The sequence below is a fragment of the Apteryx mantelli genome, chromosome 2 (genome assembly GCF_036417845.1).
Source record: "Apteryx mantelli isolate bAptMan1 chromosome 2, bAptMan1.hap1, whole genome shotgun sequence".
NCBI classification, from domain to species: domain Eukaryota; kingdom Metazoa; phylum Chordata; class Aves; order Apterygiformes; family Apterygidae; genus Apteryx; species Apteryx mantelli.
Genome location: NC_089979.1, coordinates 54,101,367 through 54,124,679, shown reverse-complemented (window position 1 = coordinate 54,124,679; position 23,313 = coordinate 54,101,367). Strand labels below are relative to the sequence as shown.

The 23,313-nt window shown below is 39.0% G+C and overlaps 1 protein-coding gene across 2 annotated transcripts in view; it reads left to right on the top strand.

Moving 5' to 3' along the window:
• Positions 1–23,313, top strand: part of DLGAP1 (DLG associated protein 1) — a 146,514-nt gene that overhangs the window by 13,919 nt on the left and 109,282 nt on the right. For both annotated transcript variants that reach the window (XM_013942782.2, XM_067290682.1), the window contains exon 3: positions 3,908–4,122. In XM_013942782.2, coding sequence (XP_013798236.2) covers positions 3,908–4,122 — 215 coding nt within the window. The remainder of the gene's footprint in view (positions 1–3,907; positions 4,123–23,313) is intronic.

Sequence of the window (23,313 nt, the reverse complement as noted above, 5' to 3'; positions counted from 1 at the left end):
TGAAACTGAAGGAAGATAAGAGGGGAATTGGACCCAAATTTCTTTTCCTAATATTCTCTTAAATATTGAAACCTTTCTGACAAAAACAGAAATCACTTGAATATCTGCAAGAAAACTAAGCAAACTGTTTAACAAAAGAGAATACACTACAGCTGATACCACTCCTTTTTAATCAAATATCCAAAACATTCTCTTACTGCAGCTTTGTCTACGCAAGTAGGATAGTTTGTACAACCCTCAGACTTCCTCAATGCCTAAACTGAAAACAGAAGTATATCTAGGCTGATATTTTAGGCTGCTCTCCAAATCTGGGTGTTTTTCCTAACCACAGCTCTCCTTTTCTCTTTAGCACATAGAGGGTTTATCCTTAAAACAGTAACATGGTGATGGAACTTGGGTTGCATTTGTATCATTTTCTTCATTTTTGCACATGAAGTTCCAGTGTCCAAAAGTAGAACAGTCAGTGGGTTTGTGGCACTCCTTGAGACTGCTTTGTCCCTGGTCTCTGCGTGAACAGCTCAGCTTTTTTTCTGCAACTAGAGTGTTTAAAGGCAGAAGAGGTATTGATAAGAGCGTGTTGTTTGTCATAAATTACCCTACTTCACTGAGCAAGCAGAGCTCAAGCAGGGGCTTCCTCGTGATCACCTCATACAAACTGTGCAGCCAGAGCAATGCTTTCAAAGCTTATCATGACACATTTCCATCTGCAGTATTCACATCTGTAAATAATGTTTTGTGGCACATTCATTGCAACTAGCTTTCAAAACTTCGTCTGTCATATTTAAATCATTCTGAGAAGCTTTGGGATGAAAGGCATTGTACTTACATATGGTACTATTGACAACACAGCTCAAGAATTTCAGATTTATGATGCCCACAGCAGCTGTATCTTATCTATATTGCAGCTACGGACTAGAGCATTAAATTTAACAGTATGTCTATTATTTAATAAAACTACAAGTGTTCAGCTTGCCTGAATTACAAGTGCTGCGTGAGCATTATAACTTTAAATCCTCTGACTTTTACTTAAAGACACCAACCTGAATGTTTTATTACCATATTTTATGTAGTGTATTAATGGATTCATTCGCTTTTTTATTTTAATAAGAAAAACACAGATCCTTAACTAAAACGTGGTAAGTAAAATATTAAACAGATAGATAGAAGAGCATGTCCTCTGAGGTTTCACAGACACTTTACATACTCTTACTTAGATATTTCATGTCTGCCTTAAAAGTGACTGGAAATACACTTTTAAAGCCTTTAAAGTTCTGGCTAAGTCCCAGCATTTCATCAAGTTTGATTTCACTAATCCTGTGTTAACTTCTTTCCTGAACATGAGTGATTTGAAAAATCAAGGTTTTCCAGTATTCCAGAGAAGTGGGAGCTGTAGGTTCCTGGGTGTGTATGAGGGATGCTGTGAAAACAGACTGCATTTTCTTTTTTTCTTTTCTCTTTTGCTGATCCTGTAGCCCTAGAACCAACCAGAGCTGGAAAAAAGATTATTCTCCATCTTTCATAAGTGTGCTGGAGAAGGAGTCTAAAATGATCCATATTCCTCTATGTCCCAAACGAAAAATCAAAACCGCTACCAAGTATTGCACTCATCTACATGTTACATACATATACACCCTAGGAATGGGCCTCAACAACTTCCCATATCTGGAGTCTAGGCATAAATTTAAAAGCCACAGAACTGAAACACTGCTTATGTTTTTTTCATTTGAAATGGAAACTTATCAGGGCCTTATGCTCAATTCTGTTCCTCCAATGGGTTTTCTTAATATTTACTACTCTCTGTCTGTGCTACTCTAGTCCTTAATTAGAGTCTTCCTCTTTATTAAAAGAAGGCTATTTTAAACTGTATTTAAGTGTATTTATTTAATTACTTCCTATTGGTATGCAATTCTGCATGCCATTGTTCAGTAAGAAAACTGGACATAGAAATATTTCCCTGCCTTAAGAAACTTACATTCCTGAACCCCAGGGAAATATAAAGAAAAAAAGAGAGAAAGAAAGAAAGGAAAAAAGGAAGAAAAGCAGCAAACTTTACACACTGAAGTGGAGTCAGGATCATTAACCAAATGGTATTTAAAAAAACATAGAACGATGGTTAAAAGAGGCACAAGGAAGGAATTGGTTAAAGAAAACAAGGAGCAGCCTGGAAGGAAGTCTGAGTGCTAAGAAGGAAAACTGAGTAATAAAAAGAAATGTTGATACAGCTATAAGCTGTAAGTACACTTCTAGGATTAAATCTTGAGTCCACTGAGGAAAATGTCAGCACTCCCAGTGAGTTTATTAGGGCCAGCCTTGAGCAAGGGAGGTTTGGGGAAAGAAAGAGAGCTTAGATTTAGCACAGGAGAAAACAAGTACTTTCTTGAGTCTGGAAGTTCAAAGAAGGCCATAAATCATCATGTCAGCAGCAGGAAAAAAAGAGTCAGTGAGGAAGAAAGTTGGCGATGTCTTGGGCTTGAAATCAGAATGAAACAAAGCAATGGCTTGGCTTATGAATACTGTAGTTAATTAATTATAAGCAGCAATAATCCCATGAATGCTTTGGACCATTAAATACCTTTGTTCCTTTGTTTAGCACAGTGTTTTTGGATTACAGTTTACAGCAACATAGTCTGATTTTATGCCATAGAATTTGACCCACATTGACAGTAACATTTGTGGACTCAGGCTTATGTTTGTAGTGGGAGTCGAGAGCTAGGCTGTTAGCAAACAGTCCAGTATTTCAGTTTTGATTGTCCAAACAAACTGGCATGTAAGTGCTTGTGGTTGAAGTTTAAAAGCAATAGATACACAAAATACTTAGCAGAAGTTAAATATTGTAGGAGAACAAACTCTTCATGGAAAAGAAACAGTGATTTTTCTGGCAGATGCTAATATTCAGAAGCTGTAGGACAAATTTTAGCACCCTAGATTTGATATTATCTGTTTAATACAGCTTGTAATGGATTCTGGGCATTGCATCTATAGCTTGCCTTATATAATTGATTCAGTAAGGATAATCAGAAAAATAGGAAACCAGAGAGGAAATTGACAACTACTTTTGTTTAAAAACTTGCGTACAATATTTTTAACTAAAAACTGCTTTTGCAGTTTCACCTTTACTATAAAAATGGGGGTTCTGCAAAATAACTTCAAGACATCTTCTTCAAGAACCCAGCTCTGCTGCATATTGTTTCCACTACTACAGGGTCAGGTGTTGTTTTATGATGGGTGAAAAAGACGATCAGAAGCCCCAAGAGCAGAGGAAGGGAGGGAATGGGTGAGCAAGCAGACCATCTCTGCTGTGTCCCAAAATCTTGCGAGCACACATAGGCAGTGTTCCTACTTCCACAGCAAAGGTTGGGTGGTTTTTACTTCACATCAAGAGAAATAGTGAACATGAAGAAGAAGACGAAGACAAAGAAGGGGAAAAAAGAGGTGTATGGCTCAGACACGCAGACTAGCATAATTCAAAAGAAGGATTTCTGCAAGCTAACGGGTGTCCACTAGCACTAAGTATGTTACAGAGACATTAGTATTATAATTTCACAGTTACAGACCTACTTTTGTGATGCTTAGTATGCATCTAAACCACTTAAACTCTTGAACCAGCATCATTCTGGTGAGTGCAGGGCCATGCATGCATGGTCTGAATACGTTTTGATTAGGGATCTATCTTTTATCTTTTGTGCTTTGTCAATTGAGGCAAATAAGAGACAACTCCAGAGGTGCTTGTGACTCTACAGGGAGACGAGTGGGCCCACGCTCCAAACTGCAGCCCACAGCTGGGGCTGGGCCCTCGTCCGTGTGAATTTCTCTTCTGGCTCTCTTGTGCTTTATTGCGTGCAGATCTCACTGTGCAATTACATCAGGGAAAAGTGTACTAATAAGGGAATTGTATTTACAACTGCAGGTTCCTCAAGATGAATGGACTGGGTACACTCCACGAGGGAAAGATGATGAGATTCCCTGCCGGCGAATGCGTAGTGGCAGTTACATTAAAGCCATGGGCGACGATGACAGTGGAGACTCAGACACAAGTCCGAAGCCATCTCCAAAGATTGCGGCACGAAGAGAGAGCTATCTCAAGGCCACCCAGCCATCCCTTACAGAGCTCACCACCCTCAAGTGAGTCAGTGTTTTACTGCATCATTTAGCGGTCTCCATTAAGACATAGATTTTCTGTTCTTATTTGTTTCTGTGTTTCTTCATTTCTGCATACCAAACAACTGTGTTCAATCACACATATTTTTAGTATGAGGTTTTCTGAAGAAGGGTAGATTTGGACATATGTTTCAATGTTGTCCTGAAAAGGGACCCTTCTACCTGTGCTTTGAATTTGCTAAGTGTTTCAACCTGTTAGTGTTAAGTGAAACCATTGAGGTATATAAAATAGGTCTGTTCTTTAAATAGTTTGCAGAATTATAGCTTAGGACTGCTTAAGTTTTACATAATTGTGTATTTATTTACTTATACTCAACATGAATAGCACATGTTAAATTAGCCTAAAGCTAATCTTTGCAACTCGTCAGAGAGAATCTGACATTTAATTAAGAAGAACAATGGCTCTCTGAAAACAGACAAATCCATGGTTTCCACTCTTTTGTTCAGTCAGAATTACACTGCTTTTTGTGGAAAATTATAACCAAAAAAGAAATTTTAAAGATCGTTTATGAGAACTTTGGTCGACAGGAATGATGAATTTAGGTTTTTTTATGACACTTTTGTATTTTGTATTACTAAAGTCTTTTAAAAGATCCCAGATTATCAAGAAAATTGCAAGAACTGACAACTTTGAAATTAGCATTTTTTAAATGATTCTAAAATGGAGAGCTCCCCTAAAACAATAGAATCAATTTTATCCATAAAAGAAGACAGCGTGGATTTAGTTCAACAATTGTTTCTGTGTGTCTCCTGCAAGGTTTCACAGCTATAATAGTGAATCATAGTTCATTGAACCAAAAATAACCTAATCTTAGTATAACTTGCCTAAGGCTGTAGCTTTAAAATGGGGGGAAAAAAATGTATCTCTTCTAGTATCCATGATTAGTGACAAGAGTATCCTTCTGCATTTCTTCATTAATTTCCTCTCCTTCTGTGTTCTCCTCTACCCCATAGTTTCCCAGAGACCTTATCTGAGAAATAGATTGTAGAGAAAAGCGTTTGATCCTTGTTAAGAATGTCATGCTCTTGACACCGTGATGAATAGCACAGAAGACAAGAACATGCTTATCACAACTCCCCATAGCAGCCTGTCTGACTTTGTCTCAGGAGAGGCCAGGAATTGCTTCTGCTCTGTCCTTTCATAAGTTTCCAAAGGAGAAAGCAGTCTCATTTTCTGCAGGGATTTTTGTAATCTTGCTGGAGGTTGCTCAAGGGATCCAATGATTCCTCTCATCATCCCACAGTCTTTACCACATCCTTTCCTGAGCCAAAACTCCTCCTCTGAGAACAGTTACGGCAACTTATGCAGTCATCTGAAAAGGTGAACATGAATGTTATGCACCACCACAAACTCCACAAAGCCATCAGGTGTGGAGCTTATTCTTGTTGAAACTTAATAAATATCTGTTCCGTAGTTCTATAATATATATGTGAAGCAAAATACTTCACTGTGAGTATATTTGCTTTTGGTCATACCTTCATTTCTGTTCTCTGTAGACATGAAATTTGCAAAGGAATTTGGAATTATTAAAAACAAAAAGTCCTGCATATCACTGCTCACCCACAGAGGATGTTAGTTAGATCAGAGGGGCTAGGCAGCAGAAGCTTTGGAGTTTAGCTTTGAAGTCGTCGTAATTCAGCAAAGTACTTGTATGAATACTTCATTTTACATATGTTTCTTAAATCCCTTCCTATTCAGGAAAGCTTTTAGGAATATGCTTAATTTTAAGCTTTGCTTGGTAGAATTCATGTAAGCTTAGGAGCTGTGCAGAAGTAGGATGTAAAGCATAGAATAGTAGAAGGAAGGGGAAAATAATAAAACAAAAAAGAGAACAAAATATAAAATTACTTTTCTTTTTCAGTGACTTTTCAGCATGAATTGGCATGAAGTAGAATTATTTCTTACAGTCTAGTGCAATACTTTGGATACTTTTGCTGGAAAACCTTTCCGCTTTCAGAGCTGATTTGTATGAAACATAATTATGCATTGTTTTTATTCCTTTCTGCTGAACATGATAATGTTTTTTTTGTGAGAAGTAGCCAAAGATTGAAGTCTTCTGTTAAACTAGGTCTTCTGCTAAATACAGCTTAGGCCTGTCAAGAGGCTATGCAGACTTCTTCATACCTTCCTAGTAGCATGACTTGACCTTGACCTGGAGAGGATTGCTTATTCATCCCAGAGCTACCCTGATTCCTCTGAGAGTTGTGACAGAGTTTTGCTGGCATGTCGGCCAGAGACTAAAGTGGGGCCCCTAACTCACTGAATATAGGCCATCAAGCAATTGTGTAATGTGTGATAACAAGTTATTTCCTTGACTTACTGTTGACTTGAGCTCAATTTGCACCTGAATAAGGGCTTAATGGAAATGAGCCAATAGTCATTTTAGTAAGCAGACAGCCTTTTACTGACGCTAGTGGACTTTCTACCTGACCTTACGGGACATTATTAACACCTTAAAGCTGAGTGATATTCGTTTCTTTAACTATGGGAGGTTTTTGTCAGTGAAGCACAGGTTCCTTGTTCAGTGTTTCTAAAAAAAGAAGTCGATGTTTCTAAAGAAATAACAGTGGTTACTGTCAGAGACCTTCTGCACTTTTCTGCTACCATCTTTCTCTGTTTTCTATATGCAGTCTCCAGTGTGGCAGGTAGTTTGCTTCACTTTCATCTCTGACAGGAAAACAGCTTAAAATGTGTCTTTTTTTGCTTTCACTGTTGTTTTTGGAGGGATTTTTCATCTTGTGGGACTTTTCCTCTCTAAATACTTTAAGTCTAATATTGGTCTCACAACCCACACTCCCCCTCCCACCTACCTAACTATCATTGCTCATGCACCTACTCTTCTAAGAAAGAGTTTTTCATTATTACCAATGTTTCTTTTTATATAAGCAATAACTTTTGAACAGCACAACTGTGTCATATCCCCTTTACGTAATGCAAATTTATTTTCCTGTTTTTGCTGAATTTTTTCTTGCTATACCTCACAATCTACCTCCTACAGTATTCCTCCCATGCCATGGTTTCCATGTGATTACAGAACATGTTTCAAATGCTGTGGGTACCATTCTGAATAAAGTACAGCTTGCTGTGATCTTGAAATCCACACCTCCGCTGCTGCACTCTCATTATCCTACCAGGAAGTGAGCAGCTTTCTCTCTCTCTCTCTCTTTGCTGGCAGTGTCCTCTTGGTGTTTAATCTTTTACAGTCTAGATAAACTGATCCAGGTCAAACAAGTGGTATTTTCTTGCCCATTCCTAAAATGTGGCAAAAGTTTATCTTGCATTCTTAAGCAGATAGAAACAGGACTGGTAAATCCACTTCTAAAGAAGGTGCAGACAACAGATAACTGACATTTCTAGTATAGCTGAGATTGATTCAGGATGTCTTCCTTCACTATCCGTATGTACTTTTGTTATGTTTAGCCTGGTTTTCATTAGAGGTAAAGGTATGCAATTGCATTGTCTGTCCATGCACCAGTCTGTCACTTCTACCTCCTAATAACTTTTGAATCTGTTGGCCAACTTTAGCCAATTTTGTTACAGAGGTTAAGTCTGAAAGATATGAAGTGCCAACAAGTTTTATGAAGATCTGTAGCTGGATAAGGCAGAGAAAGATTTGAGCTAGTCCCTTAGGATTACTTGAAGGAGTATGTGCATGGTAGCTGACAAGTCAGCACAAAGTATAGCTTGAAACCACAGATGGCAGCACTTTCCCAGCCTGAAAGATGAGGAGTGTGGAAGGGACTGGAAAACTCTGTTGAGGACAAGAGGTCTAGACGAGGTATCCCATTACCATAGTTTTTATATTTCTCTTCGTTCTGTCCCTCTCCTCTTCTCCACTGCATGCACATTCACTGTTTAAAGTATGGGTTCAAATTCTGCTTCCTAACTCAAAATTTTTGCTACTTTGGGGACTTTGGGCCACTTCAGTCTTTGTGTTTTGTTTTGTTTTGTTTCTCAATTTTCTAAAATAGTACAGTTTCTCAATTCTCTCCATTTGTGTACATTTTTCATAGATTTTGGATAATGCTGTAGAACTGTTACTTTGGACTCATATTTGATCACACATGTTTTTTTCTGAGAGAAGTTGTGTTCACTGATCACTACTGTACTGACCATTTCAGTAATCTGGATACATGGAGGTACATTTATAGAAGTCATGCAGAAAGTAGAGAGAGAAGAGCAAAGTGAGTTTTTTCTTAACAAATCTTTATTTTAAAGGTGTTTTAATAGGCATGTCATGCTTTTCCATTCAACTGTGGACTGGAGAAATAGTTTTAAACGCTGTAAACACTGCTTTATAGGCATGAAGTTACAGCACTGATGATTAAAAAAGTAGTCAGATATGAATAAAAAACATTAGACAGAGTTTCCACATTACAGAATTCATCAGTGTAACTTCTATCATCACTGTGTCTCTTCCTGTGGCTTACTCTGTAGCGGATGAGTGATACTTATATATAGAATAAGCCAACCATTTTTCTGCCAGAAAACTAATCAGGGACAGTCCAAAAACAATATTTCAAAATGTGTATGTATATATATGTACCCATATGTTTGTATGTATCCAGGCTTATATTTTTGTATATACTAATACAAAAAGTGTAAGCACTTTCTACCTGTATGTGTATAAGAATCTGGTCTAGGACATAATCTCAAAACAGGATGAAGTTGTTTTGAAAATCTCTGCGCTATTTTTCTTAATGTACTATAAAATCACAGTAAATGGTTGTGCTAAATTGAGAGGTAGAATCTAGTAGTAAACTTAATGACAGTGACAAAAGGAAGAAGAAGAAGAGGTAAATCTGTTGTACACATCATGAATTCAAACTTTTCAGCAACTCTCTGAGGAATGATCTATAGTCGGTTCCTGGAGAACAAGTCTACAAGCTAGGGTCAACCTACATTGCTAATCAAACCTTGAAAGAGTGCAGGATCAGTGCTGCTGGGAAGATATGCAGAAAAACTCCAACCACCCTATTGTTACATTTTTAAAAGATGTTTCAGATAGAAAATCCCACAATTCTAGTAAAAATTAAAAAAATTAAAATTAAAGAAATTAAAATCAAAGAAGTTCTATAATCTACAAAACTCTCAAATAATTTTGTCTGGTCAGTAACTTGTGGAGGTCAGGAAGGAGGCACTATGCCCACATTGGCATAGTCATTTAGACTGTTTGGTGGGAAGGTTCATCTGCACTCAAAAAATGAATTATGTTACTACATAAAGTCGGTATTCAAACATGAAAAACATGAGAAAACACATTGATGCTAAGAATGATATGAATGAAGGGATGAGAAAAGGTCAAAAAGCTTTGTAAAGACACAGCAAGTGATATGTCTCAAGGCCAGGATGTTGTTAAATGTTATGCACAAGGCTAGAGGTCATTCTAGCTTTGATTTTCCTACAGTAATGTAACACGTGCATTTGTACACATAGATGTCTTTACAGCTTCACAAACTGATACAGCTAGCTCTTAGGAAACTGTGGAATAAGGTAAATTCTAGAGGTGCTTCTCCCATGTTGTCAGCTTTTCTAAATCACTGTTCTTGGGAAGTATCTACACTGGGGACAATGATACACAAGACAGGGATAAATATAGGCTGGTGCACTGGCTAGGCTGCCTCTGGCATTTGGGCAAACTGAAGATGGGTTTGATGTCCTTATGTTGCACTTCAATGTATAGCATTGTATACATCCTTAGATATGGAAAACATCTTTATCTTAGAAATGAAGTCCCATCTATTTTAATGTGTTTCTGTATTACTATAACATGCTCAAAAATATCCCCAGAAAAGGGTGTCACATAAACAAAAATATACTTTTTTTAAATGGAGGTGCTGTCCTCATTCTGCTAAAATTAATGAAAATGTCGCATTATCTTCAGTGACCCAGATCACACCTGGGGGAAGGGAGAGGCAAAATTTAAGGTGATGCAAATGTCTCCATCTTCCTTTTGGTGAATATTTTTAGCCACATGCAGGGAAGCTTGTTAATTTTCTTTCTTGTTGAGTGACTTCCAATTAGGGAACAATAAGTTTCCTAATTAGTACAAGAGGAATAAGCCTGATGAGTCTTTTATTAGTAGTGTTTTACATTGTATTTCCAATGCAGTGTGTTTCGTTGTTTCATGTTACAGTCTGTTTCATTTTCATCAAACCTTCAGCTAATGAAAGAATTGTTCCGTGTTTCCTTGAGGTGTTTTTTGTTTGTTTATTTGAGGGATTTTTTTTTCCTTCTGGATTTCCCATGAAAGAGACTGCATCTCAATGCATTTTGGATCTACAGCTGAAGCAATAGTATTCTGGAGCTATTGTTGACCTGTATAATAACTTTCCCGGCCTGCAGTCACTAACACATGATCTATTACTTAGCTTTTTATTCTTATTATTATGATCTCTTCTCTCTGAAAGCTGGGGAGAGGCTGTTGGCCAGGCTTCTCACTTTTCAGACTCTTGTGTCTAGTATGATTAAGGTCAGTGGACAATTTATTAGTCAGAAGAAAATCTGAAGGCAAGTCATTAAAAAATATTTCAAAGTAGTAGGTGGGCACCGCTCTGGAGCCAGTGCTTCTCTCATGGCAGCTCTCATCAGTTTTGTATATGTGATATTTAAGGAGCAGAGGATATTGATTTATTGCAGGAACTTAGAGCAAGACAGCTTTGGCAATAGGAAGCTAACAATTGCAGCTTCCCACTGATGGATATATAAAGCAATTTTGGTCAGTTAATGTGCAGTAGCACTGATGGGTTGTGGAGACCCTTGTGCCCCAGGGCAGCTTCCCCTCTGGGCTTTGCGTCCCCTCGCATGAAGGTATGTACCTTTATAGGACAGTAGTGAGCCCTCTCATCTCACTGTAAAATCCTCCCTGAAGGCAGGTCATTCCCCAATGCACTGCATAGTGCGTAGGTGGGATCAGTGCTCCTCCTCCTATCTGCTTCCCCAATAATCCTCACCAGTATATATCTTGCAATGAAACTGAAGCACCCCGTCACCAGCAGGGTATCATAACATCTACCTTTATGTCACTCCAGAGCCAGCTCCATTTGCTCGTGTCCCCTGTTAAGTCAGTATTGTCACAGTTGTGAAAATATTCTGATTTTGTTTTTTTATTTCTCTAAGATGAGGCGTCAGAATTTTGTTGTGGTTTATGAATTGGCCTATGCTACGTTTTTTGTCTCACCTTTAGTTTTTACTCTTACTTGTTGAAATTTCAGGCACTAGAACAGTTACAATTAACTTACATAAGAACACACATTGAAATAAAATTACATTTGCCAGTCATTTTTTAGTGTTTGTGAAAGTTATAGGCCAGCAGTGCTGGAATCTGAAATCATTTGTTCACGTTCAGAGCAGGTAGCTCACAGGCAAGGGGTCCTCAGCCGTGTGCTTCCTCATGGCATAAAGCAGGACTTGCAGAGATGCAGCTTTGTAAGTTGCCATGGCCATTAATTTTCACTTACTGAATCTGCCAAATGGGAATTTTGATGATGATGGCATTTCTGAGGCAGAGCAACATCTCCTATACACTAAAGAGATATAAACAGTTTATTTAACTGGTGTCTCAAGGAAGATATTTCCTGTCTGGAGACTGATGTGGTCAGTTCTTTACTAACATCATCGCTTTTATGACTGGAGGTAAGAATACTGTAACATCATTTACATGAATATCGGGTAGACTTTTTTAATAATTAAAAATTATCTTCCTCCTGCTAGCTTTGAATTTCCTTTCAGAGAGTATCTGAACAAGCTTCCAGAAAATTTAGATAGCATATTTGTGCATGCATATGAAAGGTTTTTGTACAACTATTTATGACATGAACGTTTGTTCACTTTAGGGGACGTAACCAGTAGTGTGCATTTTATCTGAAAAATTAGTACAAAGAACTTCAGTTCCAATGTTAATATCTAATATTTTCAATTTTCAGCAAAAGCTTTGAGATTAATCCAATAAATTTGAATAATGATTACTTTAAAATAAATCCTAGTAAAAATTTGGATAGCCATTTTTATGTCATTCCTTTAGTTGTAGAGAAGTGGCATGCACAACTGCTGGGAGGCAATGTTTTCTGTTAAGTATTTCAGTTGAAGTTTGATCATCAGGTAACATTCACATATGCCTGAAGAGCAGTTGAAATAAGACTGCAGAAGCAGTCTCAAACGCTAACTCAAGTCCAGCTTCCCATTCAAGTTTTGCTGCCTACATTTCTAAGCTAAGTGCTAGGGGAAAATGTTATGAATATTTCACGATAACTGTAATGAATATGAACTATGTCTCCTGCTCCAGAAGTTAGTAATGAGATACTCCTCCCACAGGGCTATCATTGGATTTCCCATTCAGCCTGATTCATGAGAATGTTTTGTCAAACTTGAGAGAGTCCTTCATCTTTTCTTCTTTCCCCTTCCCAATCTAATTCTCATATTCGTTCTTGAAGAGCTGTTTGATTTGTTCCAACCATAATGTTACAGAATAATAGTTATTTGGGAAATTTTATTAGGAAATTAAAATGAACAATGGTTGCAGTAAAACTAGTTTAAAACATGGGGGGAGATATTTGATTAAAAAATCCACGCAATTTCAAGGATCATTTTTTTAAGAGTTCAAAACCAAACCTGCTTTTCCTTTTTATAAAAGGAATTTGGGGCTTTAAAAATATTTTTCAAAGGTTTTATTGATGTTAACAAAAATACTATTAAAAATGCTCACCTATTCCTTCTGAGCAAAAGATGTTGTTATGAAGAAAATCAAAATGCAATTACACTTTGTAGAATTTCAACATGGACTTGCTTTTTGCTATATATCTCAATCTCAGTAGGAGAGTAAAGGTGTGAAGTTGGGGGGTTTTCAATCTTATAACATTTACCAAATATATACCATTGTTTTGTGATGCTTCTCCCCGGACTGCTCCATTTGTGCAGAATAGATATCTCCCTGTCTGAGATGTTTGTTTTTCTGGTTACTGATACTCTTTGTATGGTACTATAAAAACTTTGATCCCTGTTCCAGCCGTATACAGTGGACTGTGGCTCTTTGGGTTCCTAACGGTGCTCTTTTCTTTTGGAGTCCTTAAAACACCATTGGTGACGCAACCTCCTGGGGTCCTTGGCCCAGCTGCCACATTCGGTGTTCTCGGTATTCTGTGATGCCTTTCACCTTTTCCTTTGGAATTTATCATCCTTTCAACCCCAGCTCAGATTGCCAGAAGTAATTTCATAGTAGTATATCAGGAAATGTATTCTGCTTCAGTCTCTTCCAGAATCATAGCAGTTAAAGGTCTTGGTCCTGTATAGACTCATATATACGCCTGTGTTGTTCTTCCTGGACTTCAGATGCTCTTTGAGCTGAGCATGTGGGAAAGTGTTGACAAGGGCTGGGTTTAAGACCAAGTGTCCCCACCTCTTTCAGGGCTCCTATGGCTGACGCCTGCTCCCTCTGGTCATTCACCAGAAAGCTTTTCTGGTTGTTGTCAGTCACTGGAAAATAGTTCTTCCTGTCAGACTCCTGCATCACAACTGGGAAATAGGCCCATGGAGCTTAAGCAAAGTGTTGTCCATTGGCAACACTGGAGTAGTGTTTTGGAAAGTGATAATTTGTTAAAGAATATCTGTAACCTTGTTTAGATGATCACTTCACTCAAAGAAATGAAAACCCTTGGGTAGCCAGTCATCTGACTCAGCTTTACACCACATTTAGCTTTATGCTAGTCAAGACTATAGGTGAAACTGAGGACGTCCAGCTTCAGCCTCTCTCAGTCAAATCCTGTAAACATTTATTCATCTCAGAGCAAATGTTAAAAAAATTGTTCAGCCATATCTTTCAGGTTATAGCTTTTACACACCCAGCCTGCATATATGTGTGCAAAACTGGCTAAACTGGTTTATATTTAGCCCTACTTGTGCCCAGCTACTTAAAAGGCTGCCTCTGAAAGGAAGTTAATAATGTCCAGTGGGGACAGAAGAGGAAATGCTGCTTTAGACTGCAAGGGCTTGCACAAGCTAGATGTCAGTAAAATTTTTCTAATGGTAATGATAGTTAAGCACTGGAGTAAACTGGAGTAGATTGCCAAGAGAAGTCACTTCACTGGATGTTTTCAAGAACAGGGTAGAAAATGTGTGTCAGGAATAATTTAAGTATTGCTGATCTTGCTTTAGGGTAAGAGGAAGGACCACATGACCTCATGAAGTCCCCTCCAGCCCTATCTTTTATGATTCTCTGTGTTTCTCAGGCTATTGAATATATCCAGCATCACTGTTCTTACTTCCTTTTTAACTTCTTTTAAAAATAAAACCCTCATCAAGACCACATTATTGCTGAAGGCCTGCTGTTGAATAGTAAATATAGGTATGCCACCCACAGCAACCCTGCAAAATTCTTTCGTGTACTTCAAATGTTATTTCATTGCTAGCATTTTGAAACTCTGGATGCTGCCAGCCATGCCATGCTTGAATCTCTGTGTGTGATCTTGTACTATCTGGTTTAGTTTGCTAAGGGGAGCTCAGCTGATATATTAAACCTGCCATGCAGAAAATTCACAGGCATAAAAAGAGATGTGCACTCACACAAAATTCAGTGTGGAGTCCTTAAAGTCCAACATAACAAGACAAGCAAACAGGCAACAATAATGAAGTTAATTATTCATTATAATTTTCTGTTCTGATCAGCTGGAAGTACAATATTTTTTCACTGTGAAATGCTGGAGCCCTTTTAGACAAAAATGGAACAAGCTGGGATAGTGTATTTTGTTTTTGTTTTAATGTAATATTCCAAGACAAACAGTGGTGTATGTCTTCTGCAGACATGCTTTGGTATCTTCTGTTAACTTGCATCATGTTAGGATGAGAGAGAGAGACAAGAAAGTGAGAAATCTCCGTAGTTACATCTGCAGTAGAGTTGCAGGGCGATGTCCAGCTCCCATCCCGTCACAGGAAGGCTGTGATTGCTGTTGAGGCTGCATCCAGCTGCCCAGCGGCTTGGCCGGGGGCAAGCCCATGGATTCCAGACAGCACTAACTGGCTTTGTCATCCCCAAATGCCGCGGCCCCATCCAGAGCACCCAAATCCTTCCCTGCATTTTAGTGATGTGGGAATGGTAGCCATGCTTGGGTTTTGTCTGCGTGGCTCTGCATAGCGATAGTGATGTATCATGCCGAAGGCAAGCTCAGAAGCTTTCAGGGCTAGTACATAAATCCCTCCGGTTTTATAACTGACAATTGCTATTGCAAATCCGCACTAAGCCTTCATTACTGTACACTTGAAAGGAAACCTTGAAAAACTTCCTTTGGGAGATACCCTTCGTAATCTTGGGCTAGTCCCAGAAATGCTCTTGGTACTTATTTGTGATTTCATCACACCAAAATTGGCATAATGTGGCAGGATAAATAAACAGAAGTTTATTAAAACTCTCTTTTAATAGTCAGTGTCTTTTATGGTCTGCATAAAAGGATTGAGAAATGTAACAGAATGCAAAATAATATAAGGTTCTCACTTCACCTATTACTCTTACTCTTTGTTTTTCAAAACTTAAAACTGCCACTTTACTTTTATGAAATTTAGAGAAATAATTTGTTTCTAAACTTTTCATAAATCCCAAAATCAATGATGCACATCTAAAGCCAAAAATTACAACCATACTAGCTGAAATGCCGTCAGTGACGACATCAGCTGACTCAAGATTTCACCTCATAACATTTATGTTTGTAGTGGTGATAAGAATTATGTATTTACAAAGTGGAATTTGATGGGGGGGTCAGTTTCTGATTGTGAAAAGGTCTGTTCTCTGATTCTAGCAGGACTGTGGCCAACATGTCATTCAACCATCCTTGCTTATGAAGCTGCAGTCAAAGATGTTAGAAATATCAGCAGCATTGGCACTGTTTAGCCAGAAAGGTCCAATCTAAATGGCTCTGGCTATAGATTTCAGTCTGATGCAGAATCTCTAGGATTCATCTCAATCATGTAGCTCTCAGAGCTGTGAGACAACAGCTCTTTGGCAGAGATTTGTTGTTCGGACCTGTTTGAAATTCTGGTGAGTCAGGCTGTGCCATTGCAGTTGTTCTGTCATTTACCATTGGGCAGAATGCAATTTCTGGCATAGCAGTAAATTCTCTATTACTTTCCCCCTCTGAGAGGCTGTTTGATTTTGGGCACAAATTAATTGCTGTTTACCTGTGATTAACAAAGGAGTTTGAACTGAGAGGGAGTGGATGATGCCATATTCAAATAAGATGTTACATTGAAAGTGCTTGGAATTAATTTTAGCCCTGTATCACTATTTCTGGTTCCCCTTTCCTTTCTCTTTTCTTTTTCCCTCTCTTTTTCTTTTTAAAGTAATTCCTTACCAGGCCTAAGTAACAATCCTTGGTACTTATCTAAGCATCCTTTTTCCGTTAAAAGAGCCAAGATTGGCATGAGAAACACCAATCTAGCCTCACCACACCTTCAGGCAGTGACAGAATGACTTTCTGACTGTCAGCTGTTTCTATATTCAACCAGTCCACTTCCTATTTTCTTTCCTTTTTTAATGAATTTCACACCTTTGCAAATTATCTGTATAATATTTTATTCTGTTTTTAGTTATTATTGCCCTGATCCTGATAACTTTCCTGCTGAGACTTTCTTCACCAGTGATTTAATTATTAACCTTTCTCACGACTCCTGTTACTCTTACCATCACTGAGAGTCCTTCACAATTCTTTTATTCCACAGTTTCCAGCCCTGACTAGATCTGGGCTGTTCCCAATGCTCCTGCATCCTTCACTTTGCATGCTTTTCTCACCCAAGGGCATACTGTTTGTATTGAAAAAAGTCTATGCCTTTGCTTTGGTGCTCTGTTGCTGCTGTTAAACACACTCGCAGGAGCAGCTGGTTAGTTGTACTGAGTCAGCCATGCTTTGAGGTATCTTTGGAGTGATTTCGGCTTGCTCCCCGCCCCAGTTCTCCCTGCAGCAGTTGCTGCAGTACGGCACGAAGCTGCCCTCACAGCCCAGCTGCCGCGTTTGTGCCGTGATGGTCAGACGGTCCTTGTGCGCTGGGCTATGTCAAAACATGCGTGAAGTCTGGAGTGGCTTTATCCTATCAGCTCTAATTGTCCCTTCTCCGGAGAAGTTAATCAATCAGATTTGTTCTGTCTCGGTGATGACCGTGGTATTCTGCCTGGCTGTTTGGCCTCCGGCAGAAGATTGACAAGCTCTATTTTTCTGTTGAAATTACATGTTATGACTATATTTCTTTCTCCTGTTCACCGAGTCAGTATGTCCGCATAATGGTAGTTTGTTATTTGACGTAAGTAGTTCACTTAAGGGCAACAGCTCAGAGCACAACAAAATAATCAGTTTTGAATTCCTGCAAACAGTGAATCACCTGAACAGCTGTCTCTTCAATAACAGACCGTAGATTGATGTTGACATAGCAGAGATTGTTCATCTTTTGCATATGTTTTCACTTTATGTTTTACTTTAGGTACCTCCTTTAAACGATGTACATAATAGACAATAATAATAATTTCATAATAAGTCAATAATATAAATAATGCATGAAAGAAGACCTCCAGTTTATACAGACATTTTTACTTTTAAGGAGTATCTTAAAAGAATAAGATGAAATTAAATTGACATGTAAAGCCATACTTAACTCACTGATTTCAGAGCTTCTTGATGCTTATTTGCAAGTCTATTTAAAAATATTTTCAATTACCAATATGAACAATATAACCCTTCTTGTAAACAGACTATGTAGATTGCTAGAGAAGAAATACAAAACCAGTCTTTTTTGTAGCCAAGAACAGAGGAAGGCTTGTCTCTGAGTTGAGTGTTACAGTTTTTATTGGACTATCTTAAATCTCGTGATTTACTCCCTCAGTGTTTCTATCATGGGCAGTACAGAAACCAGAATGGGAAGATAAATTGCTTTCTGGGTTAGATCTGATTTGAATGCAAATGGGGACCCTGTTCCATAGTCTACCCACTGCCCCCAGGACAGGCCAGAGATGCCATTTAGACTGACTTCTTACTCTGTGCACTGTCCTCAAAATCAACACCGAGCTGCCTTCTTCTAAGGCATAGGAATTAATAGGAATAAGGAATAAAAAAGGATTGTCAGGGTGTTTCTCTTAAAGTCCTTGGGAGAACTGGGTCCTCAGTCCTCTGTTCTTCAATGTGTTGTTTACAAGTCTCAAGTGTAGTTTTAAACTCTGAGCTATAGGTTGTATTTTTCTCCCAACAAAGAAGATGTGAAGTTTTAAATGTCAGCCTCCTACCCAACACGACTGGATGATAACCTCTGCCATGAATGAATAAAGCTGCTTGTTAAAAACATTATCTTGCCACTGTTCTTCCAACTTCTTTTCAATTCAGCCAAATTTAACAGCTTCCCCTTCCATAAAATGATACACTAAGGTTAATTATAGTCCAGAAGCACTCTAAGGTATGATTTGGCTGCTCAGTGTTTCTTGGGTCCAAAAAGAGCATGAGGAGTGCACCTGGAATGAGTACTTGGCTTGTATCGTTGATGTAGGGAAGGAGAAGAACAGTCGAGCAATTAAACTGAAGACCTGAAACAGCGAAATTCTCAGTTCGGGTCCCCCTCGTTCCAGCAGAGGAAAGCAGGGGGGATGTGAGCATCCGTCCCCACCAAGGGTATGTGCTGTGTCCCCGCAGCAGGCAGGTTGCGTGCCCGGAGGCAGCGGCAGAATAAGGAGCCATCGGCTCCCCAGCTACTGCGGTTCTCTGCCTGGCCTGGTACCAAAAACTAGATTTGATGTGCCTCCAGCTCTCAGTAAAAGAGGATAATAATACTCACCTACTGCACATCAGGATGTCATGAGCATTGATTCATTAAGGTTCATACAGCAGCTACAGATCCCTCTAAAGAAGAGGCTGCAGAAAAGCTAATAGATTAGTGTTATTAGTCATTGCCCTATTGCTCTTAGCTCCTTCTTTGTACTCCTGCAGTAACGCTTGCAGCAGTGTTTCCCTGTGTTTACCACGATGTGCAGGAAGAGCCCTACCATACTGCAGGGGCAGATAAGGCACAGCCTGGGGAAGTAGTTACCTCTTCCATATCCTTCCTCGCTGGAGAAGAGCTGCAAAGGCTGAGGAGCACTCAGCAAGTGAGCTCTTCTGAGCCAGCGGCAGCAGATCCCTGGGATGAAGGGCTCGGTCCTCGCAGTTCCTTGCTAGCTGCTTCCCACGTGCATCCTGTTGCCTGGCTGCTGGCTCTGTCTTTCCACCTGCTGCATGTGTTTGCTCTCCCCACGATGGGTGAAAGCCCATAGGGGAGCACACTGCTCCTTGGAGTAACAGGAACTTATGTTACATTTTGCTGTGGCTGTTGAAATTCCTAAGTACAATCTTCTCATAACTTGACACATCTCCCCCTCTCTTACCACCATGCAGCCCACGCCCATTGCTAACATATGTCCCAGAGGTGGTTCAGATACTTTTGCAGGGGGCAATGATAGATAGGCATGCTTCCCTTCAGCTAAACCTACCTCTCCTCTTCCTTCCACGCCCTCCTCCGCACAGTAACACACTGCTTCCCACTCAGCTCACTATAAATTTTCTTTGTATTTGTTAGCCTTCACACTAGAGCAGAAGGGAATCTTAAAATGTTTTTTTCTTTTTTTTCTTCAAGGAAGGCCTTCAGAGCTAGGGTAAGATATTTTAAAATATCTCAGGGACTGAGCTGCCATGGTATGTGCTGCACAGAGAGGCAAGCATACCCCCACACACTGAAAATCACAGTCTGGCTGAGCAGAGGGGGTTCCCATTGTATGCCCTGTGCATGCCTATTCCTGGAAAACCTGTGAATTTTCTGATGAAAGCCTTTTGGAAGGCTTCAAGAAATATTTGTCTCTGTGTCTTATTTCTCTTCTTTGGAGAGGGTAGAAGGCAGCACTGATGGCCCCGTAAACACCCACTGAGAGGGTGGTGCTGTCAGGGAAAGTAAAACCCATAAGAGCTTGTGGAGGAGCAGGTGTCTCCTTACATGCCAAGATCTTAGAGAACTCACAACAGGACTGATTATCTATGAGCTTGCCACGGTCTTCTTATGATGAGTATTGATCCATTTTCTCCTGGTGAGATTAAGCTTGTTTCTTCCTGTTCAGAAGAACAGGACTGGATCCATTAATTTTAGCAGAGTTTATAAGTTGAAGAAAAACTGGGGCTCAGAGTTTCCCATTGATAGACCTTCAGTCAAACTTCACAATTTGATCTGCTGAACATCCAGCAGTTATCCATCTAATTAATTCCTTGCCTATCTTCAGATAAATACAGCTTTTAAATTTTATTTATTATCTTCCTGTTACTGAATAGCTTCTCATTAATGAATAGTGATTAGCTGTACATACAAAAACTTGCCTTCACATATCCAAATTGCTTTCCCGCTGCTATAAATGGATATTTAGCCGTTATCTATAGCAAAACGAGCAAGACTGGTAATATAGTGTATGTTATTTATTACATTGGGCTTATCTTTGGTTTCTACTTTCAGATACGTTTACTCTTAAAGAAAACGCAAGTAACTTTTTAGCAAGTTGCCAATTTCAGTACAGAAGGAAAACGGCTTTTTCAACGACAGTGCTGACCTACCCTTTCTAGTCACCAGGGAAAATACTTTCATTCATGAAAAGCCCATAAAAAAAGCTATAAATCCTACAATTTTTGTCACAACATGATGAATGCTACCAAGGCAATTTGTCATAATAATCTTAATTAATTGGAAATCAGGTCCACAATTCATCTGGGCTGTAAAAATCAGAATATATTCTAAGATGCAGTAGAGGTGCAGCACTCTTTTTATATGCTTTCTGTTTCTTGAGCCCTTGAACTTTGTGTGTTTTCCTCACCAACTGTAAAAACTAGAGGTCTTTTTCCTCTGACTGAAAACTAAGACTCTTTAAGCCTCATGAGAACAGCTTTAAGAAAAACATACTGCATTGCAAAAGGCATAATAAATTGCAAGCACTGGCAGCACTAGATTATTCTTCCCTCTAGTGGCTAGCTGGCTCCAGTGAGAATAAATGGAGCTCTTTATTAGTATTGCATGGAATTATTCCATTAGCTTAGCTACTGGGGACACGTTTTTCAGGCTAACATCCTCTAGCTCCGTGCATGCTTGGTAATCCGTGGTGCTTCTGTGTGCACGACTGTGGCTGTGTTACGTGACTAGCCCTTCTGTTTTATAAGGCCACCTACCTACAGTGTTTTCACGCTTTGCCAGTCCCTTCTGTACATTAGATTACATGACTTTCAGTATCAGTCGTGTAAAAAAGGTCCCCCCACTTCTATTGCATTTCTAAGGCTCCACAGGGTGCATTACACCAAATCCGGGTCACTCAACACAGCTGATCTCTGATGTATGTTAAACTGAAAAAGTGATGAATTTGAGGCAGCTGAATTGTCTAGTCATGGTGCAATACTGTGTTTGGACAGCAAGCAGGATGTTAGAGCTCTCTGCGTCTACCTGGCTGCATCAGTGCATGTCTGTATACCACTGGTCAGCTCAGGCCCATTCGTGTCATTAAGAGAGATCAAACACATCCCCTCATGGATAGGTCAGGAAAATTTAAAGGTGTTGCAGAGCAGGAAACTTAATATTGCTTAGCAGCAACCCCTATCTAGTTAGCTTAAGGTTAAAATGTGATGGGTTGACACACGGGCCACAAAGTGGCCCTCACCTGACATATCACAGGGCTTCGAGGCAGGATTCTCGGGACACTGAACTGACTTGCAAAGGTAGCTCCGAGTCCCACTGGCACACACAGAAATGCTGGTGTTCAAACATTGTCAGACCAGTTTCTGTGCTGTCATTCCTGCCAATAAGAAGTGGATTAATAATATTGCTGTTTTCCTAATGAAGCTGACAAAAATCTGAGCAGTAAAAATAGTTGATGCACATACAACAGCCATTTAAAGAAGAAGTCATCTAAGGAAGAGAGTTACTTATTCATATGGCTCAATTAAATAATGTAACTGCAGGGCAAAGTTGCAGCCCCCCTCATAAGAACTGTGAGGCATGAAAAAGCAGTGCAGTAGGCTTCGTTATGCTTTGCTTGAAATGAACATTTTAGGCATTAAACTTTTCCGTAGCTTACTGCAATTTTATTAAGCTTTTCAGAGAGTGCTGCCTTACCTCAGCAAAACTATTGATTGAGATGATATCATAAATCACCACATCCCTAGTCAAGAATGGTTTCAATCTAAAAATACATTTCTTCTAAAGCTTTTGACCATCACACCAAATGTTCTTTACTCTTTATTAGCCAGCTAGTTCACTTTATATACTACATCTGTCTCTGGAGTTGAATTATATTAGTTCAGTTATTCTGCCACCTTTGCCTCCAGTAATGTAACAAAAATACTATACTGCTATCCTCTTCCATCCAAGAACCTCAGTCACATTTGCTCACTTTAATTCACTATCACAAACCCTCCTGAGAGGTGCTATAGGGAAGTATTAGCATACCTGTTTGCTGAATTTGAAAGGTTGTATGACTTCTCCCCCAGGTCACACAGCAAATTTCTGTCAACATTGAAATCTGAACCCGTGAGTCATAGTCCATTGCCCATGGTTTTAAATAGCATGTAGAATTTCCTTATTCTGGATGTTTAGAGTTTATTTTTCCTTTTTTTTTTCTTTTATGGTGTTTTAAACAAAAGCATAGATATCCTGGAATTTTCATCTTCTGCATAGGACAGAGGGCCATATTCAGCTTTGCCACATATCCTATCATCGTTTGAAAAAGAACTTTTTTTTTTAACTCATTCACAAGGGGTTGTTTAATTTCTTATTTATACCAGACTGAATGTGCACTGTTCATCAGTCCTCTGTAAAGAACTAGTTTTATTCTTTTCACTGTGTTAACACAGAAGTTTGGATACTTTACCTCTTTTCTTCTTCATCTGTCTTTGCTGGATATTTGCTTTAACTTTTCATTTAGAAAAGACCCATCCCAATTCAGTAAAGCATATATTTTAATTCTAAGTATGATAATTAAATTCAAATGAGTATTTGGAAATATTTAAGAATGCCTACTGTTATAGGTCAAAATGCCAGCTGACTTTTTCAGGAGCTAAAGCCTTTCTTCCTTTGAAATGTGGGGTACAACCCCTTTAAAAATCCTCAGGCCAAAAAGGCATCCAGTCTTTGGAAATATT